The sequence below is a fragment of the Parus major genome, chromosome 4 (genome assembly GCF_001522545.3).
Source record: "Parus major isolate Abel chromosome 4, Parus_major1.1, whole genome shotgun sequence".
In the NCBI taxonomy this organism is placed as follows: Eukaryota; Metazoa; Chordata; class Aves; order Passeriformes; family Paridae; genus Parus; species Parus major.
The window spans coordinates 43,882,385-43,908,700 of record NC_031771.1 but is presented as its reverse complement, the minus strand read 5'-3'; the positions used below and the strand labels follow the sequence as shown (position 1 = coordinate 43,908,700).

The 26,316-nt window shown below is 37.8% G+C and overlaps 1 protein-coding gene across 11 annotated transcripts in view; it reads left to right on the top strand.

Annotated features, from left to right (window-relative positions):
- Nucleotides 1-26,316, top strand: part of GABRB1 (gamma-aminobutyric acid type A receptor subunit beta1) — a 120,617-nt gene that overhangs the window by 39,579 nt on the left and 54,722 nt on the right. For 7 of the 11 annotated variants that reach the window (XR_001520966.2, XR_001520967.2, XM_015624489.3 and 4 more), the window contains exon 3: nt 20,756-20,976. Coding sequence is in view for 9 of the 11 variants with exons in the window: in XM_015624489.3 (XP_015479975.1) it covers nt 20,756-20,976 (221 nt within the window). In the remaining 2 variants the exon portion in view is untranslated. Of the gene's footprint in view, nt 1-1,823; nt 12,770-12,991; nt 13,070-20,755; nt 20,977-26,316 lie in introns of all 11 variants that reach the window. The other 4 variants (XM_019006375.2, XM_015624493.3, XM_019006378.2 and 1 more) reach the window with 4 other exon arrangements.

Sequence of the window (26,316 nt, the reverse complement as noted above, 5' to 3'; positions counted from 1 at the left end):
CCAAACAGATGAGGAATAAATGCAAACACTCTCTTAGTCCCTGTGGCTTATATTAAGTTCCTTTATCTTAAAATCAGTGTCTTCTGTTAGGGAAATGTTTCTTTTTTATTAAAGAAATATGATATACGTTAGAGAAAAGAAAGGGAAATTAACTAGTATTCTAAAATCAAATGTCAGATCTTCCTCTATCTAAGCTTTCAGGTGATTACAAAAGGCTTAGCTGGAAGCCAATTCTTGCGCCAAGATACACACAAAAGCATTCCTATAGACTTACGATAGAGCTGCACTCTTATTCCTTTATACACTGTACATTGGCCAGAAAGAAATATTATTTGCAAACACCAGCTAAAAAGAACGCTTGATATATTTGCAAATCACCTGTTAATCTCTATAAGCATGCAAATACAATATTTGATTCCCAACACTTCTTTGGTAGAAGTATACTACAAAGTTTTCTTTCCTTTCCTCCTCATCCCTCAGTTTTCTTCAGACTTTGGAATTCAACAAGAATCTAAAACAAAGTAAAACACATCTGACTTCTATTAGCTGTTACTTAAAGTGACTCAAAGCTCTCACTATTATTTTCTTCTTTATTAATAAGAACTCAATCACAGTAAAATGTTCTAGATTAATTCTTCATGAGCTCCATTTCTGTCATTTTTCTGCTGAGGCATGACAGTATTTTATGGCTAAAAAAAAATTAATTCTCAGTATTTTTCCCAAATACTTTAAGTTAAAAAGAAAAACAACATAGACACACATAGGTGCTATTACTAGAATATTACAGGGTAAAATAATGCAGGAGATGACCTCAGATAATACCATATGTGAATTAAAGTAATTTTCTGGCTTACCTACACCTGAATGGGAGACAGTTTTTCCCCACCAGGTCAGCGTTTAAAATCACCAACTCAACACATGCCTGTGAGAACTTACCCTTCATCTCTAAGTGAAGAAGATTTAGCAAATTACAGAAGCCCCTTGATCTACTTGATTTTCTTGTGTACATGTTTAAAATCAAGCATTTCAGCCAAAATTTTAAATATAAAGTTCATTGTGGAGTGGAGGAAAAATCATTCTACAGATAATTACAATACAGTTGACACTTTTAATCATATGTTATCTTATGTTATCACACATAATTCTACTTTAACATGCTTTTAAACAATGAGACATTTCCTGTTCAAAAACAAATGTTAAAGCATCCTGCAGGAATACATAAGAAGAATTTAAAAGTCAGTGTCATTGTGTAATATCATTAATAATCAGCTCTAATGAAATTTTTAGTTCAGTGCATGAGCTTTTTTGTATTTAACTTTTGTCATAGGGATTAGATGAGAGACAAAAGGCCCCAAGATCTCCTTGGGTATGCTGTGATCTGGAGGAGGTTTTCTGGAGCTTTTGTCCAACTTGCATGATTCTGTAATTCATATAAAAACTGGTAGGTGTACCTTAAAAAGAGGCTGAACACCCACGCACTTTGAATCATTTAAGTGGAACTTCGGGGAGGGCTTTCACAACAGAAATACTTTTTTAAAAATTATTCATTAATTCTTCTCACAATTTATGAATTTTGACCTCTCCAGTGTTAAAAAAATACTGTGTCAACAGCCTAATATATTAATTTTTAAGATTATATTTTATATTATATTCATCTATACTTAATTATTTAATAAAGTAGTTTTTAAAAAGCAAAACAAAACAAATATGAGGGGTCATTTGATTGAAAATATTTCCAAGGAACTTTTAATAAGTATTTACTGTTGGGTGATCCAAAATTCTTTTTGTTTTCCATTTGTCTGCTGACCTAACAAACCCCAAAGACCTCGTGCTTCCTTCTGATGCCGCTGTTTCCTGATGCTCAAGTGACATGTCAGATAGATAAGTATTCATTTCTTTCATCTTTTTTTTCATCCCGTTCCCAACAAGGTCTCATCTTATAAAATAATTCCTTATAATTGGTCTCCTAGTCTATGTCTTTTCAGTATTGAACATAATCCCAGCTACTACCCCAGCACTTTAGATGATCATTGTGATATTCTGATAGTCTCTGATGGTAACAATGGCTCATTACTTTAATATCAGCTGAAAATTTCATTGTTACATTTTGATTTTTCTAGTGGCAGAGAAAATATAAGAGAAAATAAAAATTAGTCCCAAATCTCATCCTTTAGTATTTCTGCCTGTAATCCCCCTTGGCACATTCCTTCTGTGTTCACATTCAGACAAAATGAGCACAGCCCCCTTGAACCATAATCTAACCATTCTGCTATTTTTTCTGGGTTTGGCTGGAGTGGACTTAATTCTCTTCACAGTTGTGCAGTATGGGGCTGTGTTTCGGGTTTGTGCTGGCCATGGTGCTGATCACACAGGGGTGTTCTGGTTATTGCTGAGCAGTGCTTAGAGAGAGGCAAGGCCACCTCAGCTCCTCGTACCACACCACCGGTGGGGAGGCTGGAGATGCACAAGGAGTTGGGAAGGGGCACAGCCAGGACAGCTGACCCCAACTGACCCAAGGGATGTTCCATACCATATGGTGCCGTGGTGCTCCACAGTAAACCAGGGCAAAAGTGGCCAGGCTGCCACTGCTGAGGCCCTGGCTGAGCAGTGATCAGCTAGTGCTGAGCAATTGCTTTCATCTTCATCACTTGTCTTCCTTGGGTTTTTTCTCTCTTTCTCTTTTTGATTTAGATTTTCACTATGATTTATTACTAATGCAGTTTTGTTTCTGTTATTAAACTGTTCTTATCTCATGAGCTTTCTCACTTTTGCCCTTTCAATTATCTTGCCCCCATCCTTCTGGGACAGGTGGGGGAGTAACGAAGTGGCTGTAGGGTGCTTAGTTGCCAGCTGGGGTTAAACCATAACATTTCTTTTGTTCTAATTCCCATATTCTTCTGTTTACATCATGTAATCAAAGATGTTTTACTGAACATTAGATAGCCAAGGTCCACCAGATTTCTTTTATCTAGAGAACCAGCCACAGAACAAACAAGTGACATTGATCTACAGTTCTAAGCATATGTTGCATTTTATTTCATCACCAGCTGTTTCTAATTTTTTTCCCCTTATGGTATTAAAACAACTAGCAAACAAAAAAAACCCACCACACAATTTACATAATTCCTGAGATTCCTCTAAGCAAAACAAAACAAACTCCAGGGTAAAAGGAGTTATCAATTAATATTAGACCTCATATACAAATGAAACTTAATCTGAAACAATGCATCCTTTTAAACATCCTCAATCTAAAATTCAAGTGAGAGCAGGAGCAGCTACCACATCATAATTTATGTACAAAACAAACAAGCAAATCCCATGGTAAATATGTACTAGCTACTTGTGATACAGTTGACTTAGGTATAAAGTTCAAAGACTTGACAGAGAATATTCTACATCTAAAATTATATTTAATAGATTCGGGACAAAAATAAACCACAATTAAGATGAGTCACTAAATAGAGAAGTTACTTGCAGTTAAACATTATATAAGATTTACATTTCCTTAAAGACTCAAAAAAAAGTACCATAAAGTTGAAAAGGTCATATATCAAATGAAAAAATACAGTATGCTATTTACAGCTGAATGAGATTTGCTTAAATATTTAAATAAAAACTCTAGTTTTGCATTTCATTATGAAAAAGTATCTAGAGAATAAGTCATAAAAGCATAAAATGGCTTGGGTTGGAAGTGGCATCAAAGATTATTTAGTTCCAACACCTCTGAATTGTGTGGGAACACCACTCACTAGGACAGGTAGCTAAAAGCCATATCCAACTTTGCCTTGAACACTGCCAGAGATGGGGCATCCACAGCTTCTCTGGGCAGCCTGTTCCAGTACCTCACCAGCCTCACAGTAAAGAATTTTTTGATAACATCTGAACTTACTTTCTTTCAATTTGAACCCATTCTCCCTTGTCCTGTCACTACATGCTTTTGTAAAAAGCCTCTCTCCAAGCCTCTTCCTTGTAGGCTCCCTTCATATACGAAGGGCTGAGATTGCATCATCCCAAAGTCCTTTCTCCAGAATGAACAAATATACTGTAAGATGTTATGAAAAATGGTAGGCTAATGAGCTCTTTGAGATTAGCAAGTAGTGCATTCTGAGAATTCAGTAACAAAACGCACATTGTCATGATTTGGGACATAGAATATCTTGCCCTACATTAGTTAGCAGTCAGGTTAGAAATTCACTTCTCAGGGAACTCTACACCTTTTTTCCCCATCCATTAAGCATAAAGCACAATCCTGTATCCTATCCTGAAGTATAGAATGGTCCAGATTAGACATTCTCTATCCAGATTGATTCCTATGCCTGAGCCACAGTCAGAAGAGACATTTTCCAGCTCAAAAGTATTATTTGTCTAGATTTTCCCATTAGACTTGTTTCTGTAAAGAGCCACTAGTCCTGCACTAACAGTACTCAGGCACCAATATCATCTCAACAAATCTCTCTGGGTGATTCTTGTCTTGGGTTGTTAATTTGGTTTATGGATGGATACCTATCTATTAGAGAGAGCTGTGGTAGATTGGCAATTTTTTGCCATCTGAAAACAGATGGTTTGAAATTAGTTACTAATTGAAGTGAGGGACCTTAACACACAAAATACCAGCCACCTGGGCCATAAAGTCATCTGCTGTAGGATTGCAAAACCCTAGTGCTTCATAATGTCCATAGCTCTCCTAATGCCTAAAAATGGCTTAGAGTGATGTCTTCGTAATATTTTGCGGCTGGGAAGGATCCAAGTTTCAATCTTTCTTTTGGCTGACAGTGTTGACACAGGCTTCAAATCAGGCAGTGATTAAATCTTAGATTTCTGAGTTTGAAAACCCAATATTGCTTTGAGCTGCATTTCAAACTAGTAAGTATTCTTTCACCTCTTATGTAAGCAATCCACTTATAATAGCAGACCACTGTCTTGCAAGCAAAGCATTGCAATGGAATTATCTCAAACTGTCAATGTCTGTTTTAACACTTGCAAACATGATCCCAAATGTCTGGGGGTGTCTCAAATATATATATTTTGCTACAAGCATTAAGACTTAAATCTTGGATTTGTTGCTAGAACTGGATGCTGTAACCATAGTGATTACCTTTCACTTGCTAGACTTTGACTCTCCATGAAATGAAGAAGGAAAAGGCTTGGGGAGAGATTTAAACACTTCACCCAATATTGAACTGACACCTACTGCTGAATCTATGTTGATACTGCAGAAAATAGGTATCTTTATGACAAGCAGTCTTTGCAGACAGAATTTGAAGAAGGAATACGATTAAAAACTGACTGAAGTCAGGATTAAAGAACAAGAATTCTTCCTGTAAATACAAAAAGGGAGAAATAAAAACACTGTTCTCACACAGAACACTAATCTTTAACATAACAGATATCCCCCTCACAGAAAGGCTTTTCCCAAACATTTGGTTGAGGATATAGGAGAGGATATGTGATAAAAAACAAGTGCTGGGCAGGGACTAAACTGTCTTATTTGCTCCCCTGGAGTTTAGACAGAAAACCATTATTCATGTCATAAAACTGTAGCAGCTACCATTGCAGCAGACCACATATGATACCTATTAAGCCTACTAAATTTCATTTTGCTGCAGCCAAAACCAAGCTTTTCTCCCATCCTGTCCTCTGCACATTCTCAGTAGGATTACATTACCTATATACATATTTCTTGCAGAAGCCACAAAGGTCTAATTCATCTGCAGCTATTTCCATTGCTCAATATGCCAATATTTGTTTGTTTTTTCACATCTGTAATCTAGGAGAGACCCAAGAGTTAACATTAATCTGGCTGTTTTAGAACAAGAGGGGTGTCATGCTAAGCTTGGTGTCCATTTAAATTCCTGCCTCCACTGTAGCCAGCATCCAATACTAGTTAAGAAGGTACAAGGATCCTCCAACACAGAGAAGTGGAACAGTCTCCCCCCGACATTATTTTCATTCTGACCCACAAAAGGGAAGTTATTTTACCCTGAACCTGCTAATTTATATTCCTCCCAAGATTTATTTACAACACACTTTTGTAAGCCTGTTTTAACAAGTGCAAATTAGGTGTCACTTCTATCACTAAAAATAGCAAACTGAAAAGCATACCAGAAGAGTAAACTATTTCACTCAAATTATGAGAAATTATAGGAGATCTCCCCACGATAACACTGGTGAATGCTGGAGATCTGTTTCACGTGTTGTGCTATAGGGTTCAGAGTGGGTGGAAAAGGAGGCAGGACTATCTGCTTCTGATGATCTGCTAACACCAATTGTTAAAGCAAGCTGTTCAAGTCTCAGAGCCACTATCTGATTTTTCTATCCTTTTCTAAAGAAAATGGACTGTTGCATCTGGAAAGTTTGCTGTAGGGTATGTTAGGAAGTCAGTCTAGGGAAAGAAGTGTACTAAGGTGAGAGCAGAGGAAGGCAGAGCTGTCCCTTGTTTCCCAAGCTCCATTCTCCACTCCATTCATTAGCTCTACAATTACTGTCTGAGAAGAGATGATCTTCAGGGAGCAGATGTTCATACTATCCTGAGATACCTTAAGATGTTTAATTAGCTGAAAGCAAGCAGGAGGATAAATTATTTTGTAGTTCAGTAAATTACTATACCCTAGCAGATCTAAAAGCCATTCCTGGTATAAATAAGTGAAAAACTACAAAGCCATTCAGATAAAACACATCCATCTGGAGAGTCCTGTGATTAGCCAGCACGTTTATCTCTTAGCATTCAGTGTCTCCTGATGCAAACCTACTGGTTCTGTAACTATTTGGTCAAGGTTTATGTGATTAAGTAAGGCATATAACAGGCAAAATATGGAAAAGGTTCATTTTGTTAAACCAGTACTTGATTTCACCTATACCATATCATCAGGAACCTTAACTGAAGGCACTTGCCATATTTCTTGAAAGATTTTCTTACTGCATGGCATGGTGTTGCATCCTACTTTGTGCTGTAGTGTCATTTGTCTCATTACCTGTGAAGGCCTTAATTCTGATTAGAAGCCACCAGCCAGAGCTATTTTATCATACTGAAAATTAGCAAGATTCAGCACCATTACCACAAAGAAGAAAAACCTTCTCATCATCTGCATTGTTGCTCATACCAGGAACAATGGCAAGACTTGCTGTGCACCAAAACTTCCAAACAACTGATCTTCTGTCCCAGGAATTCCCTCTGGTCAGTTTCTCACTATCACCCCCTTCTTGCCACAGACTCTTTTTGTAGGTGGCAAGAGGAAAGGAGTTACATCTGTCCCATAATTTACTCCTCTATAGGAGTGCTGCTTTACTGACACTGGTTTCTATTTGTGTCCTGAAGCACCTCATTTATCAACACTGTCTTCAGAAAAGCCAAGCCTTCTGGACCTCTACACTTTATGCTGTTCTGATAACAGCACCTATGATTAGCTCTGCAAGAGGTAAAACCACCCCTACAAAAAGCTGTAGGTAAGAAAATGCCACACTTTATCTTTGGGCAGTAGTGTCACAGACCTAGACTTCACAGTTTGTCCAGCTGGATGTAGAGCATATCTGGCTAAATACAAGTTTATTTTAGTGGAAAATTACTCTTACTACACAGTAGAGGCATTAAGAAAAAGAAACAAAAAAGCAGCCATATTTGTAGAAGGAGGAATAAATGCATAGGAACAATGCCTGTTTCACACACGAAAACACACTGAATTTCCATTCCTCTTGGACTGAAATTGTCTAAGTTGTGAAACTATGAAAACTTACCAGTAACAAACAGCTGTTCGCTTGTTACTAAATGGAAAAATATTCATGAGGACTTTCAGTTGACACAGTTAAGACTTTACAATGACTCCAAAAATTAAAGCTTCAGAAGAAAATACTGCTTGGCCAACAACCCATGGGTTTAGGATCCCTCAGCCCTCAATAGTCCCTTCTAGCATATGTCATATCAGTTGCAATAAATTCAGGACACAACAGACTTAGGCAATCTGCATTAGTGATCATCAAGTATGGATCACTTAGATGTTTTAACTTTATCCTTCGCGGTGTGACACAGCTGTCTCTAAAAAGCACAAGGGGAAATGAAACTGTGTGCAAAAGAACTGCTCTGTGTACTTTGGCTGACCTTTCAAGATGGACCAAAAATGAATATTTCAGAAGCACAGGGACATGTAAAAAAAATCCAAAACCCAGACAACAACTCAACAAACCAACTCCATGCTTCTTCCAGCAAGGCTCCATCTGCCCCTTTCAGAAGTCACCATGCTGAACAAACTTCACAACAGCACCTCAACATTCTGTAGCAAGCTGTAGCAAACCAGGGAAAGCTGGGGAGTCAAAAATGGCTTTCCTTGCTTTTTAAAATGTTGTGAATGCTAATTTTTTTTCTTTTTTTTTTTTTTTTTTTCTCCCAAGTTAATAGGTGAACAGAGGCAAGGTAATACTGAAACAGTTGAGTGGATGCTGAGCTCCTGTGGTATTTTAATACTGTGAAAATATTAATAAACTTACATAGCAAATATAAGAGAGCAGATAGGCTACTAGATGCCAACCCAGAGATGCTTGGGTGTCACAGTCATTTGAGAAGGGTTGGTGCAACCCTGGCAATAGATCTGAGCTGCATCTGCCACTCTGATATGACACTGTAGAATATTTGTACCCAGCTACCAAACACACTGCTAACTCATTTCATCCTGGCCTCCTCTGACTAGAACACATGAAAATTGCCTTGACTAAGGGCAGTGTTACATGTGTCCTGTGATCTTTCAGAAGATCCTTTAGTTTTTATTGCCTTTACATTGGGACTGTAAATCCCACTCCAGAACTATACTTTTACAGCTGCTCTCTGAGCTGCTCTGCAAAGCTGCTTTGGCTTCTTCTTCACTCTTAGTTGTACTTCCCTGCCCCAATGCTTGGATAGCCATTGGTGGTGGAGATAGGATCAATGAATTTTCCTACACAGAAAAAACACCATGCAAAAATACCATCTCTAACCTGGATTCCTTTCACTTCTAACTAGTTACTCAAATGTGTGCCGTCGCACAGGAAGGGATGGAAGTAGCATTGTCTTGGCTTTCACTGAGGTGAAAGCCGTCTGAAACTTCAGTCTCAGAGAGAGGTTTTACTGCCCTAAGCATTAAATAAAACTGATTTTAAGGCTTGCTTTATTTATAAAGTCATTTACATGAAGGCACTCTCCCAGATTTTCAGTATATTGGCACCAATCCCAATTTTCTGCACTAAGCTACTCAATTCCTCAAATTACTAATCCTCAGTTCTCCTTAGTTACGTACTTTTCAGGAAAGAGAAACTGCACCTCCATATCCTAATCAGGACTCAAGAGTATTAATCAGATGCTTTCCAACTGACTGATGAATTATTTGCTCTTTGTTTTTTTTTTTCTTCTCCTAAAATGTCTACACATACTATACAGTATTTTGAAATGTTGGTTCCCATGAGACTGGCAACAGCACTGCATTTGTAGGATTTTAATCAGATTAATCATATTAAATTGGCCAGTGCCATTAGTTATCCAATTGATTATGCTGCTAAAATAAAAATAAAACAAAGTCCTTTATTGTCAACACTCTAAAAATACTCTTCATTTTGCTCTGAGGATTTAGTGTCAACAATACATGCATTTAAAGGCAAACTGATTCCCTGCAAAAGCCAAAAGCAAATTTTCCATAGAGAGTCTACATCAGTGTTGTATACTTGTCAACTGTGATGTTAGATTATCGTGTAAGCAGCTTAATAATATTTAAATTATGCAGCTCATGAAAAATCGCATGAAGAGCTTTTCCTCAAGCTGTCTTTTGTAGAAACATCCCAGATGAAAAGCAAGTATTTACAGCACATTTGGTTTGCAGTGACCAAATGACAGAATTAAGGATCTGGAGGACAGCTGAGACAGTGAGCAGTGGAGTTAGGGCTCAAGGCACCAGGACAGTAGAATTTGGCTTATTTGGGTAATTGCTAAGTAAAATTCCCTAGCAAGCAGTCATCAAGCTGAGATGAGGCTGAATTTTTAAGAAAACCAGGAACAATCCACAATGTCATACAAGAAGGTCAGAATTTCACCAGCAGAACTTCCAGGCTAAGACAGAAGTCTCTCAATGAGCTAAAACACTGAAGGGAGCATACAGGAGGGGGAAGCAAGAGAACAGAACTGGCAAGGAAACCAGCAAGAAGAATCACTGTTCAACTGGGTGGAAAGGAGAGGGAATGGAGCTGCCTGCCCTCTATGTGAGAAAACAGCTGGAATACTTGGAGCTCTGCCTTGGGATGAATTAGAAGCCAAACAACAGCTTCTGGATCAAGATTAGCAGCCAAACCAACATTGCTTGGCCTTGTATTGTGAGTATCTACCCTAGACATCCTGACCAGGAAGAAAATGCAGACGAAACAACAGGAGGAAGTCTCATGTGCCCAGGTCCTGTTCCTCATGGAAGACTAACCACTGTTGTATCTGCCAGAAGGATGATACAGGAGGGCTCAGAAAATCTAGAAGACTTCTTGAATTCAGTGATGATAATTTCCTGGTAACTGAGAAGCTAACAAGAAAACATGATCTGCTAGACCTTGTAGTTTCAAGAAGATAAAATGTGTCTGAGATGAGAAAGTCAGAGGCAGCCCTAGTTGCAATGACTATGAAATGGTAGCATTCAGGAATCTGAGAGGGGAGAAAAACAACAAAAAGCAAGATCACAGCCCTGGATTTCAGGAGAGTATCTAAGGCTGTCTCTGACTTTCATGTCTCAAATTCTCTTTCAGTCTCAATGAGACCCTCCCAACCTAAAGGAGTCTTTGATTCTGTGAAGCATAAAAATACTGCTTCCAATCCGGGTTGGACCTAACAGTAAAAAGAGACAGGGCAACAAGAAAGGCATCTCTAGTTACATTAACTGTAAAATGAAGATGCATACAACATGGGTCAAAAGGTAATTAGGAGTTCACTGATAATAATTTCAAAACTGCTGCCTGCCCTGTTGTAAAACATGTGTCACTGGGGAGGTCTCTGGTGTTATGAAAAACAACAAACATTATACCCATCTCTAACTCCAACTAGGAAACTCAGAATTTAGCAGATGGGAAATTTGTGAATTAAGCAGCAGCTGAATACATGCCACAAAGTGCACTTTCATCCTGTGAACTGTATACTATGTGACACTGGCAGGGGTTTGGGCAGCACAGAGGGAAATTATTACCCTCACACAGTAGTTACATACAACACAACCAACCAATCAAAGCAAACAAACAAACAAAACAAAACGAAGCAAAAAATACCCATGCACACCAAGAAAAATCCCAGTAAGGTATACATAAGTTTAAAGATCTGGCAGCAGCTATGTGATTACTGTTTCTATTCCAGGTAGAGCCACTGACTCATCGCATGTCACTTGGACCTCCATCTGCTTCCCTCAAAACTAGAGAGAATTGATACAGTAGAATGACAGCTGAGAACCAAGCAGGAGGAATCAAATAGATTTCAGTCACCAGACCTGTAGAAATAGAAATAACTACTGCTCCTAAATGGGTAAAAAATAAATGATATGTATATTAAGGCATTAAAAAGAAAAAATCAGTTGCTGTTTTTATAAAGTTGGCCCAGCCTCATACTAAGATATAGTTATCTTCCCTCCTACATTGTTAAACATCTTCTGGAGCCAAAGAGTCTAGGTATGGCTGGCTGTCTTTACTTCTGATTTCTTACTTTTAATTTCAGCATAAGGCCCTGGTCAACACAGAATTAAGGTTTGTGGGGATTTTCTTTTATTTCACATGATCAGCTAGTTCATTCTGTGACTCCAATTCATTTTTACATTGCTGATACTCGCTGTCTTGTGCTTTCTTTAACTTTCTGTCCAGTAAGTAATCCTGTAAGATTTCTAGTACTGTTAGTGCTTATACAATAGGGTTCAAGACAAAAGTCTACAAACCTCTCCCATCTATTCCTAAGAGTTCAGCTCTTAGTGCAACCAGTTCAGCTTCGCCTGCAGTACTGTGCACTGACACCACAAGGAATTCTACTGAGCTCTTAGCACTGTGTCATCCTCTTCAGACATTCAGTGCACTCCATAATGGTCTCATAGTTCACCCCTGCTGAGCCAGATGGAAATTAGAAAGGGAAAAAATAATCAAGTGTTTCAGCAACAACCATTGTTAGAAAACAGGCTGCTTTACAATTATCTTGTTTATAGGTAGCAAGGGAAGTGGGGTTTAATTAATTCTTCACTCTTCCAAAATGTTTTTCCTTAGTGGGAACTTAAAGGTGCTGCACCCTCCCAGCTATCTTTGGCTGAGTTTGCTTTAGTCCTCAGATCACATTCCATGTGATAGACCTTCAGAGCTCATCTATGCCCAACTCATGAGTCAGTCCTGCAGTCAGTAGAGAGCCATCTCCATATAGTCCACACACAAAGATGAGAAGTACAGTTTTCACTCAAATGTCCAGTCTTACTCCTTTGTATTGATGCTTCATGTCCAAGCTGGATGAAATATTTTGGAATGTCAGTTAAAGTTTAAAATTTATTTTCCTTAGAGTGCTTTCTCCACCTGTTTGCAGAGAGGATGAGGACAGCACTTCCTGAGCACAAGGTCACAGTCCTCAAGTGTCATTCCACCATTTCCTTTCATGCCTGCCTATGAACAGACAAGTTTTTGTAAAACTCGGAGGAGAAGGATGCTAAAATATTCTGGACTTCAGCACACAGGAGCATATAATACCTAGAATAACTTTCCACTGTAGTTGTCAATACTTGGTCTTGAACATTAACTGGAGTCCTCAGACACCGATAGACAGGTACGAGCTACCTGTTTAAGTTGGGTTTGTTTGGGGGATTTTAGCAAAAACTTGTTTTTAGCTGTGTCATACAGAGAAATGTCTGAAAGAAGATGTTTTTCTTTTTACGTCTTGCTGTCTAAATTTGCTCTTAAAAGTTGTATGTAGGTTTTTATTAACATATGTTGGTCTGTGGGCTACTTGGCAGTAAGAAACTTTTCTGTTCCTTTATTTTCTCTTCAGCTGTTCCTTCTGAAACATCAAGTGCCCTCACTGGAGCCAAAGTATCAAGGACACTGTTATTTGCTGCCTGTAAAAAATGTATGAACACATTGAATATAGTTACTGTATATATGCATTTATTTCTTTACTCCAGCATTCATTACAATGACATCTAACTTAAGTGTGTATATCTCCTGTGCCATATTTTTCCTGTTCTTCACCCATCCCCACATGTAACTTTATGATAGTGTTACCCTCTGTACAAAAAAAAAAGACTAACAGCTTCAAAAGCAAAATCAAATATCGTGGGAATACATACTATTGCTTGTTTCCTACTAAAAGCAGTTGACCTTTCTAGGAATATGAATCATACCATGGGCATGTTCTCATTCTTTTGCTGGCAACATAGCCACTTAAGACAGACAAGGTATTAAATTTGAACTGTGAAAAAATGTTATACTGGTGTATCTCACTGCTATCCCATACAGTGGGTTATACAGCTGAAAGTTTGAGAGTGGTATAGTACTTTTTCTTCTTTCTTAAAGGAGTTTCCAGCATGCAGTGAGGAGTAACAGTAGCACATCTGTAAGCCTACCTTACCTTCCTGCTAAATTTTGGCAAGTCCACTTCTAATCAAAGAGATCCATATTAGTTTTATCATCTCTCTTCTTCCTATACAAAGAGCAAATGGCACATTCAAGCCTTTCAGGTTAGCAAAGTTCAAATAAGAGGGGAAAATAGCAGCAAAGGATAAGGCAGTGGGTTATTGTTTGAAAGTTTAGAAGTCCTTACTCTTTTCGGGAGGCAAAACAACACACAAGATAAAATTGGGATTTTACCCTCCTCTGTGTTAAATAATGCAAAACCAATGGAACACAACTATCATAATAACTCATTTAAATGTCAGAAGCATTTATTACTGCTTCTGCTAAGTCTTATTACTAAAACACTCAACAAAATGCAATAAGTTCATAGTTGACATTTGCAATTGAGAAATGTTTTGCTTTGATTTTCCAGTAAGGATTGGATGTACTTCTTATCCTATTGCAGTTCAGGGGACTTCTGCTTTGACTTCAAGGAGTAATACTGGGTCCCAATACAGTAATGCCTTCACTTCCAACATTATTATAAGTCCAATCTTATTCTTGGCTGTGGTTTGAGCAATAAGGAGCATCATCATTTGAGCTATACAGCTATATGGATTCTTGCTAGATCTTCGCTTCTTTCTGTAAGACCCAACTGTGATGCCACATACATAATTGTGAAGTTATAAATGCCAACACTTTCCTGAACAATTATCAGCACATTTGAACAACAAAAATGCAAGACGCTATATTACCCACTGAAACTACCAACTGGTCAAACAAATTGTAAAAGATCACAGAATCATTTAGGTTGGAAAATACCTCTGAGGTCACATTGTCCAACCTTTGACTGATCATCACCTTGTCAACCAGACCAAGGCACTAAGTGCCACATCTGGTTGCTGCTTGAACACTTCCAGGGATGGTGACCCCACCACCTCATTGTGCAGTCCTTTCCAGTGTTAAACAGTCCTTTCTGTGAAGAAATTCTTCCTGATGTCCAACCTGAATCTCCCTAGTACAGCTTGAGACCATTTCTTCTTTCCATGTTGCTCATTGCCTGGGTTAAAAGACTGACTACTTCCTTTCAGGTAGCTGGAGAGAGAGAGAGAGAGAGAGAGATAAGGTCCCACCAAGCCTCCTTTTCTCCAGATTAAACAACCCCAGTTCCCTCAGCTGTTCCGCATATGACGTACACCCCAGACCCTTCAACAGCTTCGTTGTTCTTCTCTGGAAATGCTCCAGCAGCTCAATGTCTTTCTTGCAGTGAGGAGCTTCAAACGGAACACTCAAAATGCAGCCTCTCCAGTGCTGAGTACAGGAGGACAATCCCTGCCCTGCTCCTGCTGGCCACGCTATTGCTGACACAGGCCAGGATGCCATTGGCCTTCTTGGCCACCTGGGCACTGCTGGCTCATGTTCAGCTGCTGTCACCAGCACCCCCAGGTCCTTCTCTGCTGGGCAGCTTTCCATCCCCTCTTCCCCCAGACTGCAGCACTACCTGGGGCTGTTTAACCAGAACATAGGACCTAGGACTTGGCCTAACAAGACCTGACACAATATTTTCTCCTACAGAAGTCTCACATTTATAAACAATCTGTAATTTTCTGGTGGAAAACTTGATTTCTGCAAAACTGATGTTTGTTGTGTGAAAATTCTGATCCTGTTAAAGAACACCCAACAGCTTCTGTTTGGAAAATAGAAGGGTTTTTTCCTATTGTCCTGGAGTCCTAGCTTTCTCTTTCATTTTCTTTGTCAGAAGTGTACTTCACATGAAACATGGCCTCCTGTGAACCAGGCCAGGGAGTACTGCATAATTTGAGTACATGCTTCTTCTCCCCTCTTCCCACTACTTTGGATAGAAAAGGAGAACTGGGTAAAATGCTGTGTCAGTCTTCACTGAAAACAACCACAGGAACACTGAACTATGTCCTTAGAAATAAAGGCATGTACAGTTGGTCCAGTACTGTGGCCCTTAATTCCCTAGTTTCCTTGCTTGGCTGGACTGCAGACTAAATAAAGAGATGCAGCTCCCCTGAAATTCTTAGAAAAGAACATGAGTAGAACCAGTATATTCTTCCTCCCTAATTTCACCTATAATTTTTTCCCCTAGCTTCTGTGCAGTATCTGGAATTGAGCATCAGGGGCAGGCAAGAGGTGGGGGAGAACCAAAAACAGCCCTCATAGAAAAAAGTGAAAAAACCCCAACATTACACACACACACACACACACAAATTCCAAAACAAAACACACACACAAATTCCAAACATAAACCCAAAATCCCACACCCAAAACCCCACATCACCATTTGTATCCTCCTACTATAAAATAGCTCTTTTGCAGGTGAGGACATAGAGCTTCCCTTGGAGCTCCAAGGTAGGACAATTAACTTGCTGAACGGCTAACAGCTGCTTCTGATACATTAGCATTCTTGCAATGTAGGAATGAGTGTGATTTTTACAATTTGCAAATTTAGCATTTTCCAATTCTTTCAGAACCCTGCCCTTACTATTCTTGCATCAGATAAACACAGAAAATACTCTTTCCCAATTAATAAGGGTTTGCAGTCACAGCAGAATTTACATATATTGCTTTTTTACATTTATGGCATTATTGCAGTCAATATTAATATTCTGATTATCACTCCATATTTAATTTTAAATTGCAATTTCAATTATGTTTGTCTTGATTAAGTTACAGTGTATCTGAATTTCATTTCATCTCATTTTCTGCAAGGCTGACAGATACGGTATTAGTGGATGGTTCCCAAGGATAAAATTTAAATTTAAGATTGTTTGGGTGTGCAGTGTTCATCCCACAACTACCAATATACACTGCTGTCTATTAGAAGTATGACATTGGTGCACTTCATTTTGCTGCACAGTGCCTTCATATGCAAACTCATGTAGAGAGCTAGTGTCTGATGTTGACCTAGAACAGCTAACTATTCACAAAAGACTATTTGATTTGCTAACTTTTGCTAATAACTGCATCCACATTATTCATTTTTAGCGGTTAAGACTTTCAGAGTGGGCTTTGATGGTCAGTTATTACGTAAATATATCACAATGTGCTAACCTGCTGTTCAGTTCATGAAATGATGACAGAGCTTAGATTAAGGCCACCTTGGAAAAGGGAAAAACAAAAGGTATTTTAGACCACCAAGCTGAACATTGCACATTAAAATATTCCCTATTTTCTCCTTAAAATACGAAATTTGTAAAAGAAAAATCAACTACCAGTACAGCAGACATGTGAACTCATCTTTTATTCCACCAGAATCCATAATTCAGCTGATAAACATGGTGAAGTGCTAGTTCTGTGTATCTCAGAAAGTCAGATTATAATATAGCAATGTATTACACATTATATTCTACAGTGCTGAACTGGTAAATCACAGAGCAGAAGTTACCAGCAACTCCAAATTCTTAAGTTAATTTTAATATATCTCTTCTAGTTTCAGAGATCTACAGAGGTTTATCAGGAAATAAAAAAATTTATTACTGCCCTTATATTATCTATACATATTGCACCAAAAAAAAAAAAATTTAAAAAAATAGGGAAAAGACCCCACCCAGAATTAAAAAAGGAATTATTATTGTATAGTAACTCTTCAGTCTATTCCTTACTGGAACTAGAAATCGTTCATCTAACGTCAAATACAATATGCTTCAATGGTCCATTAATTTTCTTTACTGAGAAATTTATTTTCCTAAAATTAACTCTGAGGCTCGGTGCCAATATTTATCTGTGAGGCTGCTTAAATTCAGATTACAAAGTAGCTTTCAATTTTGAGTAAAATAGACTAGTTTCTCTTATTGACATTTTCACAGAACCTCTCTTACCTAGGACTAGCATGTATTTGTCTTAGCAACCTAATGCACTTTATTAAAGCACTAATAATAAATAAATATAAAGCACTAATACAGATTTACTTATAAGCTATAGTAAACATCTGTATACACATATTTACAAATATATGGTTTGATACAAAGAAATAAAAAATTTGCACAATTACTAAGAAAGAGAAAAAAACTCATACTAATAAATCAAAATCTGTCCCAGAAAAAATGGAAGCTAGACCAGATACAAACCAAAACAGATTTTCATTGGTGCTCAAATATTTTCCATTCTAAAGGTTCACTATGCTCTGAAAATGTGAGGCACTTTTAGAAAGAATAAACAGCACTATTAAATCTACTGAAATATCATGATTTTTCAGCAGAATTACAGATTATTTTACTTATGAAAAGTACAGTTCAGAAAAAAATGTTCAATATGTTTCTATAATTTAAATCATTTGAAAGAACAGTTAGCAGCAGAAACAGATTTTCTTTTTTAATTTTACATTGGCCCCTTTTTTTTTAAACTCAGTAATAGAATTTTTTAAATATGAAAGTTATGTACAGTGTGTTTTATTTTCATATCTAGACTGATGCTTGAGATCTTGGGAAGTTTTCATAAGAAGCTAAAAAAATTCTGCAGCCAATTACCACTACAGATGTGACAGATTCAGAAATTATTCATATAGTCAGAGCTTGAAAGCACAAAATCTCCAGCAAATTTTACAGGGTAGAAGACAAGTAGTCATTAAATCCTTGCTTCACTCACACCGCAATACAATATTAAAAAAATACAAGAACCTCCATGATGCTGCTAGCCAAAAGGCTTGCCAGCATTTAATACTCTGCCAATGAGAGATAAGAAAGGTCAGGCTGTATTCCATTAAAAAAAAACAATTAGAAATTTTATAACTACAAAATTCGGGTTATTATAGCACAACTGTAATTTGCTTTTCATTAAAACAGTCTCTGACTACGCTTTTTAAAATATGAGCTTACTGCAACAGGGACTTTTACAATCATTATATCAGCCTATTTTTCTTATTAAAATAATGAGTAATACCCCCTTGTACTGAGGAATGGAAAAATTAGATAATTTGCTCAGTTAAGAAACACTGAGATTCCTTTAGGATGAAGCTCAAATTTTCATTTCTCATTAACACTTGCTGGCTTGCGATGTATTTCTCCATACTATAGCACAACTGCAGATCAGACGAGCGCTCTCTCTACTGTGGTGTTGCCAACAGCAGTATTTTGTGTAAAGCACAGTTGGATGAAACAAAGTATTTTAACAGACTATAATGCTAAAAATTAGCAACTTGACTTCTTCTAGTAGTCATAGCCAAGAGATAGAATTTATTTTTCTTTCACTTGATCACATCCTTTAAGATCTCTTGTAGCTTACCGTGGCTATTCTTCTCTTGGTTGAGCTTTGAGAACCATTACCTAGGTTCTCAAACACTCAATTGTTTGGTGTTCTGTAGGACAGCATAATAATTCCACAAAAGCAGCCTTAAGGCCTAGCGAAAAAATAAAGAAAAACAAAAAGGAGAAAAGATAATCATGTATAATCAGAATTTCTGTTCCATCTGTGCTGCAGTCTGCATAGGCTCTGCTGGATCAGGCAGAAGATGTAGCGGATACCAGGTGCAGCACTGAGGGATTGAATTTTATCAGTCATCTATGAAAGCTTTTCTACCTAAAGAGATTTGAAATAGGGCAGGTTAGGAAACAGATGAAACCTATGAAAACTGCACCAGAATAGTGGTGCAGTGGTGGGATATTTGTGGTATTGGGTGGGGGTTTTGTTTTGTTCTTTCATGTTTGGTTGATTTTTGTTTTGGTTTTAATTTTTGTTTTCTCTCATCCAATTCCCAGCTGGTCTTTGTATATGTGTAAGAACAACTAAGGGCAAACTTCTCTCTAAGTGATGCTTCTAACTCACCTCTATTTAAGTCGTACATTCTAAAGCTTTCCTCCTTGGTGTTCATGCTTCTCTGTAGCCCTATTTAAATTAAATCACCTACTCAGCAAAGCTCAGCATATACCTCACTGCATTACTTTGTAGTTCCAGGCTAGACCAGCATGGTCTGAAAAGCAGAGATGTTCTGACCTCCTCCTAGGGACTCAGGCCAGCAGAAAAACCAAACAAACCTTCCGCATACCTCTTGTGTCTGTTGTGGGTAGCAACCAATTTGCAGGTCTGAAAAGGGGCATATTTATGAACTCTGCAAATCTGGGGTCTGTATTCACAGAGAATGTAAGTGTCCTATTGTATATAACCACTGACCATCACTCATGATATTTCATCCATAAAGAAAAAAAAACAAAACAAAACAACAAACTACTGGCCTAGGGCAAGAAAGAACAGTATTTTTATTAACTTTCACTCTTAAATCTGTATTATAGCTCTGTTGGATGCGACATTTCAGGTAGAAAGTCTTTTTGAAAGGTAACAACTCTGCTTTGATTTCATGGCAGTGATACAGTCTTAAGAAGCCACTATAGATGAAGACTGTAAATTGTATCAGACAGCTTTTATGCTTTTTCTTCAAAAATTAGAGTCCAGTCTAGGATTTGTGACGGTGACAGAAGTAAGGTTTTCTGTCACATAAAAGAAAATCTTACTCCTGACCAATTTTTTCAGTAATAGCTATGATTTTGATGCACTTCTACCTTAAAAAAAGTGTGACAAAGTGACCTGTCACTTTAAAATGGGGCTGGGGGAGGAGATGAGGAAGAGAAAACTAGTAGTCAACATACTGCTATTCTAATCATCTTTTAAGAACTCCATGAGCTGCAGAGTACATGGGCTTTTCCACTTGAAAAAATTGACTACCTTTAAAATCACCAATTTCCCAGAAAGACATATACAAGAGAGTAAATCAGACCACAAGCCTTTAGAACAATTTATTTTCAGACAAAATGAAAGCTGAAAAGCTGCATAAATGGCATTTCACTGAAGTTATAACATGATAGCCAAGAAAAGGTGTTGATTTTCTATACAGTAAAATCCAATTGGCAAGGACAGAAAGCACCAGGTTTCCCAGGCTGAGAAGAGATATGCCTGGTTATCTAAAGTCATTACATCTGGCAGCTCCAGCAGAGGCAGAATGGGAAGTTATCCATTACGTTCTGAGGTTGTATTTGCTCTTTCAGAGGAGGGCTAGGCCTTTCTGGATTGGGGTGAGGGCAGATCTTTCAGGGTGAAGGGAGGGAATTATCAGGAAGGAATATCAGAAGGATATCTTCAGTGCTATGCAATGCTATCTGGCTGTAACTTCTTACTTTACAAAAGTAAACTTCTGGTCAGTCAATCAGTATGAAAATACAAAAAGTCCTTCTTGTTTCTTCCCTAGGACTACACCCTGACCATGTACTTTCAGCAGTCCTGGAGGGATAAAAGGCTCTCTTATTCTGGAATACCTTTGAATTTAACTCTGGACAACCGAGTGGCTGACCAGCTCTGGGTGCCGGACACGTATTTCCAAAATGACAAGAAATCATTTGTCCATGGGGTGACAGTGAAAAACCGAATGATTCGACTCCATCCAGATGGGACAGTCCTTTATGGCCTACGGTATGTTGGGTGTTTTGATCTGTTGGTGCTGGCAGAAGTGCAGGTAGAACCAGTGCCTATGCTGTTTTCCTGGTTTCTCATGTATGAGTCAGCATGTACTCCATTTAGTCAGCCACAACACACCCAAGGATTTTCCACAGAGCAGCAACACTACCTTTAACTTCTGAGTGTGTTAAAACTCTTAAATGGTTCTTTATTATGGTTCTCACCTGGTAATCAATCACAGCTTACACAAACTCTTCCTTCTAAAATTTCTCCAGCAGCACTTTAGGACAATGGGAATTAAAAATCCCATTTGAAGAAATGGGATATTTGGTAAAAAGGTAAAATTTGTAAATTTGCATAAATTATTTGAATATTATCTATATGCCTGAGTATAGGTTTTCTTTAATTTGCCTTGGTTTATGACTGCTTCACTCCACCACTGCTTCTTCATACAGTGCAAATCATATTCACCCCTGTAGATAAAAATACATCCTAAAGTTTGAACAGACATGATCCAATGATAAGGTACACAACTGTAAAATTAAAACTAAACCAAGTTATTTTTTATGTTGCGATTGCTGCAGAGCCTGAATAAGCCTTTATCATATTCTTTTTGAAGTTAAGGTCGCCTTGCTTGGAAATAATATTGCCTGCCTGAAACAAACTTTGATCATCATTATCATTCAACAGTGAAAATAATGGTTGGAGAATATAAACCTGAAAGCATAGTTCAGTTAATCAGAAAAGAAGTAATAAAGCATAAAACCTGGCTGAAACACCTCAAAATTGTACCTAAGATAGAACTAGTAAAAAATCACAGACTTCTGCAGCAATTCAAAATGAAAACAATATTTGGGAAAGAATAACTTTGAGCTTAGTGAAAATAGAATTTTAAAATAACCTCTTAGCCTATAGAAACATAATCTTTTTAAACACAGCACTACCCATGCACAGGCAGCCTTCTACCCATCAGTTCAAGCTTCTCAAGAAAAAAATAATATTTAAAAATTATTAGTTTGGCTAGTTGTGAATTTGCTTTTGAATTTGTCAGATTCCCAGGCTCTGCATCAGTTGCTACCAACAACCACACAAGAACTTTAATATTAGTACAACCAGATCTGTTCTGGTACAGCAAAACTGCTACTTCAGCTCTAAAAAAGAAAATAAGGAACCCATGAGGAATTAGCTGTTAAACCAAAGGCTGTCATTGTCATCTGCTAAACTTGAGCATTTGAAGAATACATCTTCCTCATTGCCTTCAGACCTCCTTTCAGTCAAACTGACTCCAGCAGGACAGTTTTTAGGAGAGGACTGTCTGGTCTGGTCTGACAAATGGTAAAAAAAATATTTTTTTTTGGTTTGGGTTGGTTTTTTTTTTTTGTTTGTTTGTTTTTTGTGTGTTGGTATTGAAGGTCAGGAACTAAATTTATTTATATTCCAGAATTTGCACCGTGGCAAGAATGTGCATTAGAGCCAAGCGCTTCCTCACAAGCAGTTGTATACAATATAAACTACACCTTGAAATATATGCCATGGATGTGCTCCCACACACATGCCATGCATTGGGTATCAGTATCAGCCTTATGCAGAAGTAGCAAAACAACCTGTGACACGCCTGGTGAACCTGCAACAAGCCCTATCACGTGTTTCATCCTCAAAACAGCAGCACAGCTGAGAAGCTGTGACCTTGCCTGAGCATAATGCCCATGCTCTTCTCTCACAGGTGCTCAGGCAAACTTCCATTGCAACTGCAAAGATGGTCCCCTTCTCATAACAAGGTTTTTAGTTTGAATATGATTGAATAACCATTTACATTTGAATAGTTAAGCAGCACTTCTGCAGCTCTGCAAGTTAATACTCTGCTCAATACCTCACTGCTTGTGTAGGAAAACAAAACAAACAGCAAAACAAGGCAGAAAATTCCACACTAGTATGAAGGACACTCTATATTCCATTCATTTGCAGTCTGGTTCTGTGCAATTTGCTTCTCCTCCCTCAGCTGCCTCATGCCCTTAATGCACACTGCCACAGGAGCAACCTCCGACTCTCCCACATTGCTGAGCTTCCCCACCTTCTCCCCCTAGAGAAGGCAACAGGTCTCAGGGTGCAGCAAGGCCAAGTATTGCCAGATGGGCCCATATTCACTGACAGCATTGCCATCACCAGCTGCATGCAGAAGGAGATGCTGAGCTGCCAGGTGTTTTTCACAGCTCAAGCTGATGTACCATGTTTTCTCCAAGAAAAGGCAGCTGCTCAGACACATCTCACAAACAGACTTTAGTCTAGTTGCGAGTGTCCCCGTCCCACATGAAAGCTCTAACCAAAGACAAGAATAACAAATGAGCAGAAGAAAAAATGAAGTTAAGATACTTTTTTTTTTTCCCATGCAGCAGTTGGCAGTTATTGCACAAAACTTGCATCTGCTATGAGTGGTCCCTTTCCTCATATAATAAATATGTTTCTGTCAGCCTATAGGTTACATTTAACTCATGTAAGCATCCATTTGTTCAGATTCCAGATGACATATATGCCTCATAAGAAACAAAACACGAGACAACACTGCAGAAAATATTTTTAGGTAAAATTCAGCATTGCCTGTTAGAAATTTGAGCACAGTTCCAATCTAGTCTCATAAGCAGTAAAGAAACTCTGCAGCATATTTCCTTGATTTAGCATCTGTGCAGTAAAGAGAATGAAGACAGTATCACCAAACCCCTCACATGGGTTGTGACCTGCAAGTTTCATTTTCCTTGCTGAAGATAAAGCATTGGCCTAGCATGACTTGAACAAGAAAAACAACACCAATTATGCTGCAGCCAGAGTCTGAGTTCCTTACAAATTAGTCAGGGCCTTTAACCATATCTCAAGGATGATTTAAATGTTTCCTTTCCCTCATGTGTCCTGCTCCCCAAACAGCTTTTCTGTTTTCAGTCCAGAGTTAATGTTTCCATTCAGACTCAGTTATGAAATTTTACTGGCTTCTTTGAACAGAAATTAGAACAATCATAACAGCTCTAAATAACCTGTTTGCTTTCACCCATGTACACAGCAGTTTGTCATTGATGCAATGTTCAGCCTCAGCAGAGCTGAGGAGAAATAAACCAAGGTTAACCATTTGACTTTATAGATGAATAAACAAGGGAAATGTGTACATAATAGACTGGAGTGGCTTTAGATCATGTAAGAAAGCATTATCACTTCACTATGTCTCCATTATTGCATTATTTCTATGATAAACTCAACAATCCCTTTAGCTATTTTTGTCCAGTAACTTTCAGCCACTGTGTTCCCACAGTTTAAAGAACAATGTGTGCTATAAACATGTGCAGAGAGTGAATACTCCTAAACCTTCTGACCTCTAAAATTGTACACTGTTGTTACATTTATTGCTTCAAAAGGCAGTTCTGTTAATTGTTCACAGTAGTAAAAAATGTGTAACATTACTAAGCAAATAACTCTTTCATGCTATTTACCCAAAAACTACACACACAAACACATTTAACTCCATGGTACTATTTCAACTGTATTTAATTTCAAATATACCAGGGGAGTGTCATTGTTAATTATTATTAATTATTAATATGTCAAGTACCCCCACCAGCAGCTATTATCATTTTCTGTGGTATAGCCACCTGCTTCCTAAAAGAAAAAAATTCCTTTGGGTCAATGTGCAAACGTGCAGCACTGTGAGGCTTGTGTATGAGACAGTGCCAGCCTGGTGCCAGTACAGCTGGTAAAATACTGAATTTTTTTATTTTTTTTTTTCCTTACCCAATTTTAACATTAGCTCTAACACTTCTGGCACTAGCAGTGTCTCCCATTACTTTTATTGCCTGTTCGGGCAAGATTCCCTAGAAATCTCTCCCAAAGCTCCAGAATCTTAAAAAAATACATACTGTTGCTTCTTTTGCTTCTCCTCTCTCTGCCTTTCCCAAGTAAGATGCTAGACATGTAATGTGTCTTTGAGATATTTAAGGAACCATTAATAATTCATTGTATTGAATTCTGTATTCATATTCTTATGTCATGATGTCAGGAATGGAAGCTCTGATTTAAATCATCCTTTCCTAGTATTTTATGCCTCTTAATTCTTTATGTCCTGTGTCCTGTTAATTCTTCTCAGATTTTCACAAGCAGAAAAATGACACCATGTTGTTTTGGAGACATCTGTTCTTTTATCATGACATTGCCTCACAATAAACAGCAGAATTTCATGTGTATTGGAAGGAGCATGTCTTCAAGAAGAGTTAGTTGTTAAGAAGTGCAACATACCTTCAGCAACACCCTTACACAGCAACACAACATCTCTTCTGATGATCAGATACAAACCCACCTTTGATTAGAGCAGTTCAGTGGTTTCAGTGAGACCACACATTTTTATACTGGTGCAGAAGAGGATGCCGCTTTTCTAGGCACTGCTACAATTGCAAGAGAATTGCAAGGGGAGAATAATCTTTGTCTTCAACATAAGGATTTTTTTTACCACTTCTTACACAAAGTTTTCTGTGATGCAAACACTGGCAGACAAATTCACTTACCTTCAACCAATTCACAAACAAGAACTGATCCATTTAACATTGGATTTGCTAACCATTTATTCATGCAATACCAATGGAAGCATATCCTAGAGGTGGAATGCCAGAAAAGCTGTATTTAAATGCAGAATATTTAGTTTTTAGTATGATCTTGAAAGTAAATTTAAGTGGAGATTTACCTTTTTACTATCTCAATTTTGGCAATGTAGCTGAGAGTGTTATTAAAGAAATTCACTATACAGTTGTTTAATTATTTTATTGCAGTGAAATTTTAACACTTTGTGGATTGCTTTTGCATTGCCATGATTTGGGACTATGGAATTTTGGCTTTCCTCTAAACACCTTCCTGGATTTCCTTAAAGATTCAGTTATTGAGTCCTTTTGAGGACAACTCATCGTGGCAACAAGTAGCCGATTTACACTGGTACTCAATAGATTATCCTATTTATGTTACTAAACAGGTCAGCCAAAAAAGAGACTACAGTTCTTCTAAATGAGAAAAAGCTGTGCCATCTAGATAGTGAAATAAAAAACTACACTTTATTTCACTACAGAAAAAATACAGAGCAAATTATAAAGCAGTGTTTTATTAGATTATAATTTTCAAAATCCTACAAAAAATATTTTTTCCATGCATCAATGGGAAAAGATTTAGCAGTGAGCATTTGAAGACTCACTAGAACCAATTTGGCACTGACTCCCTTTATATTTTTAAACCCTAAAAATATACAAGAACTTTGCAAAAATAAATCAATAAATTATTCATCATTTCTTCCACTTCCCAAAGCATTTCCATTTCGGAGGGTCAGTTTTCACTAGT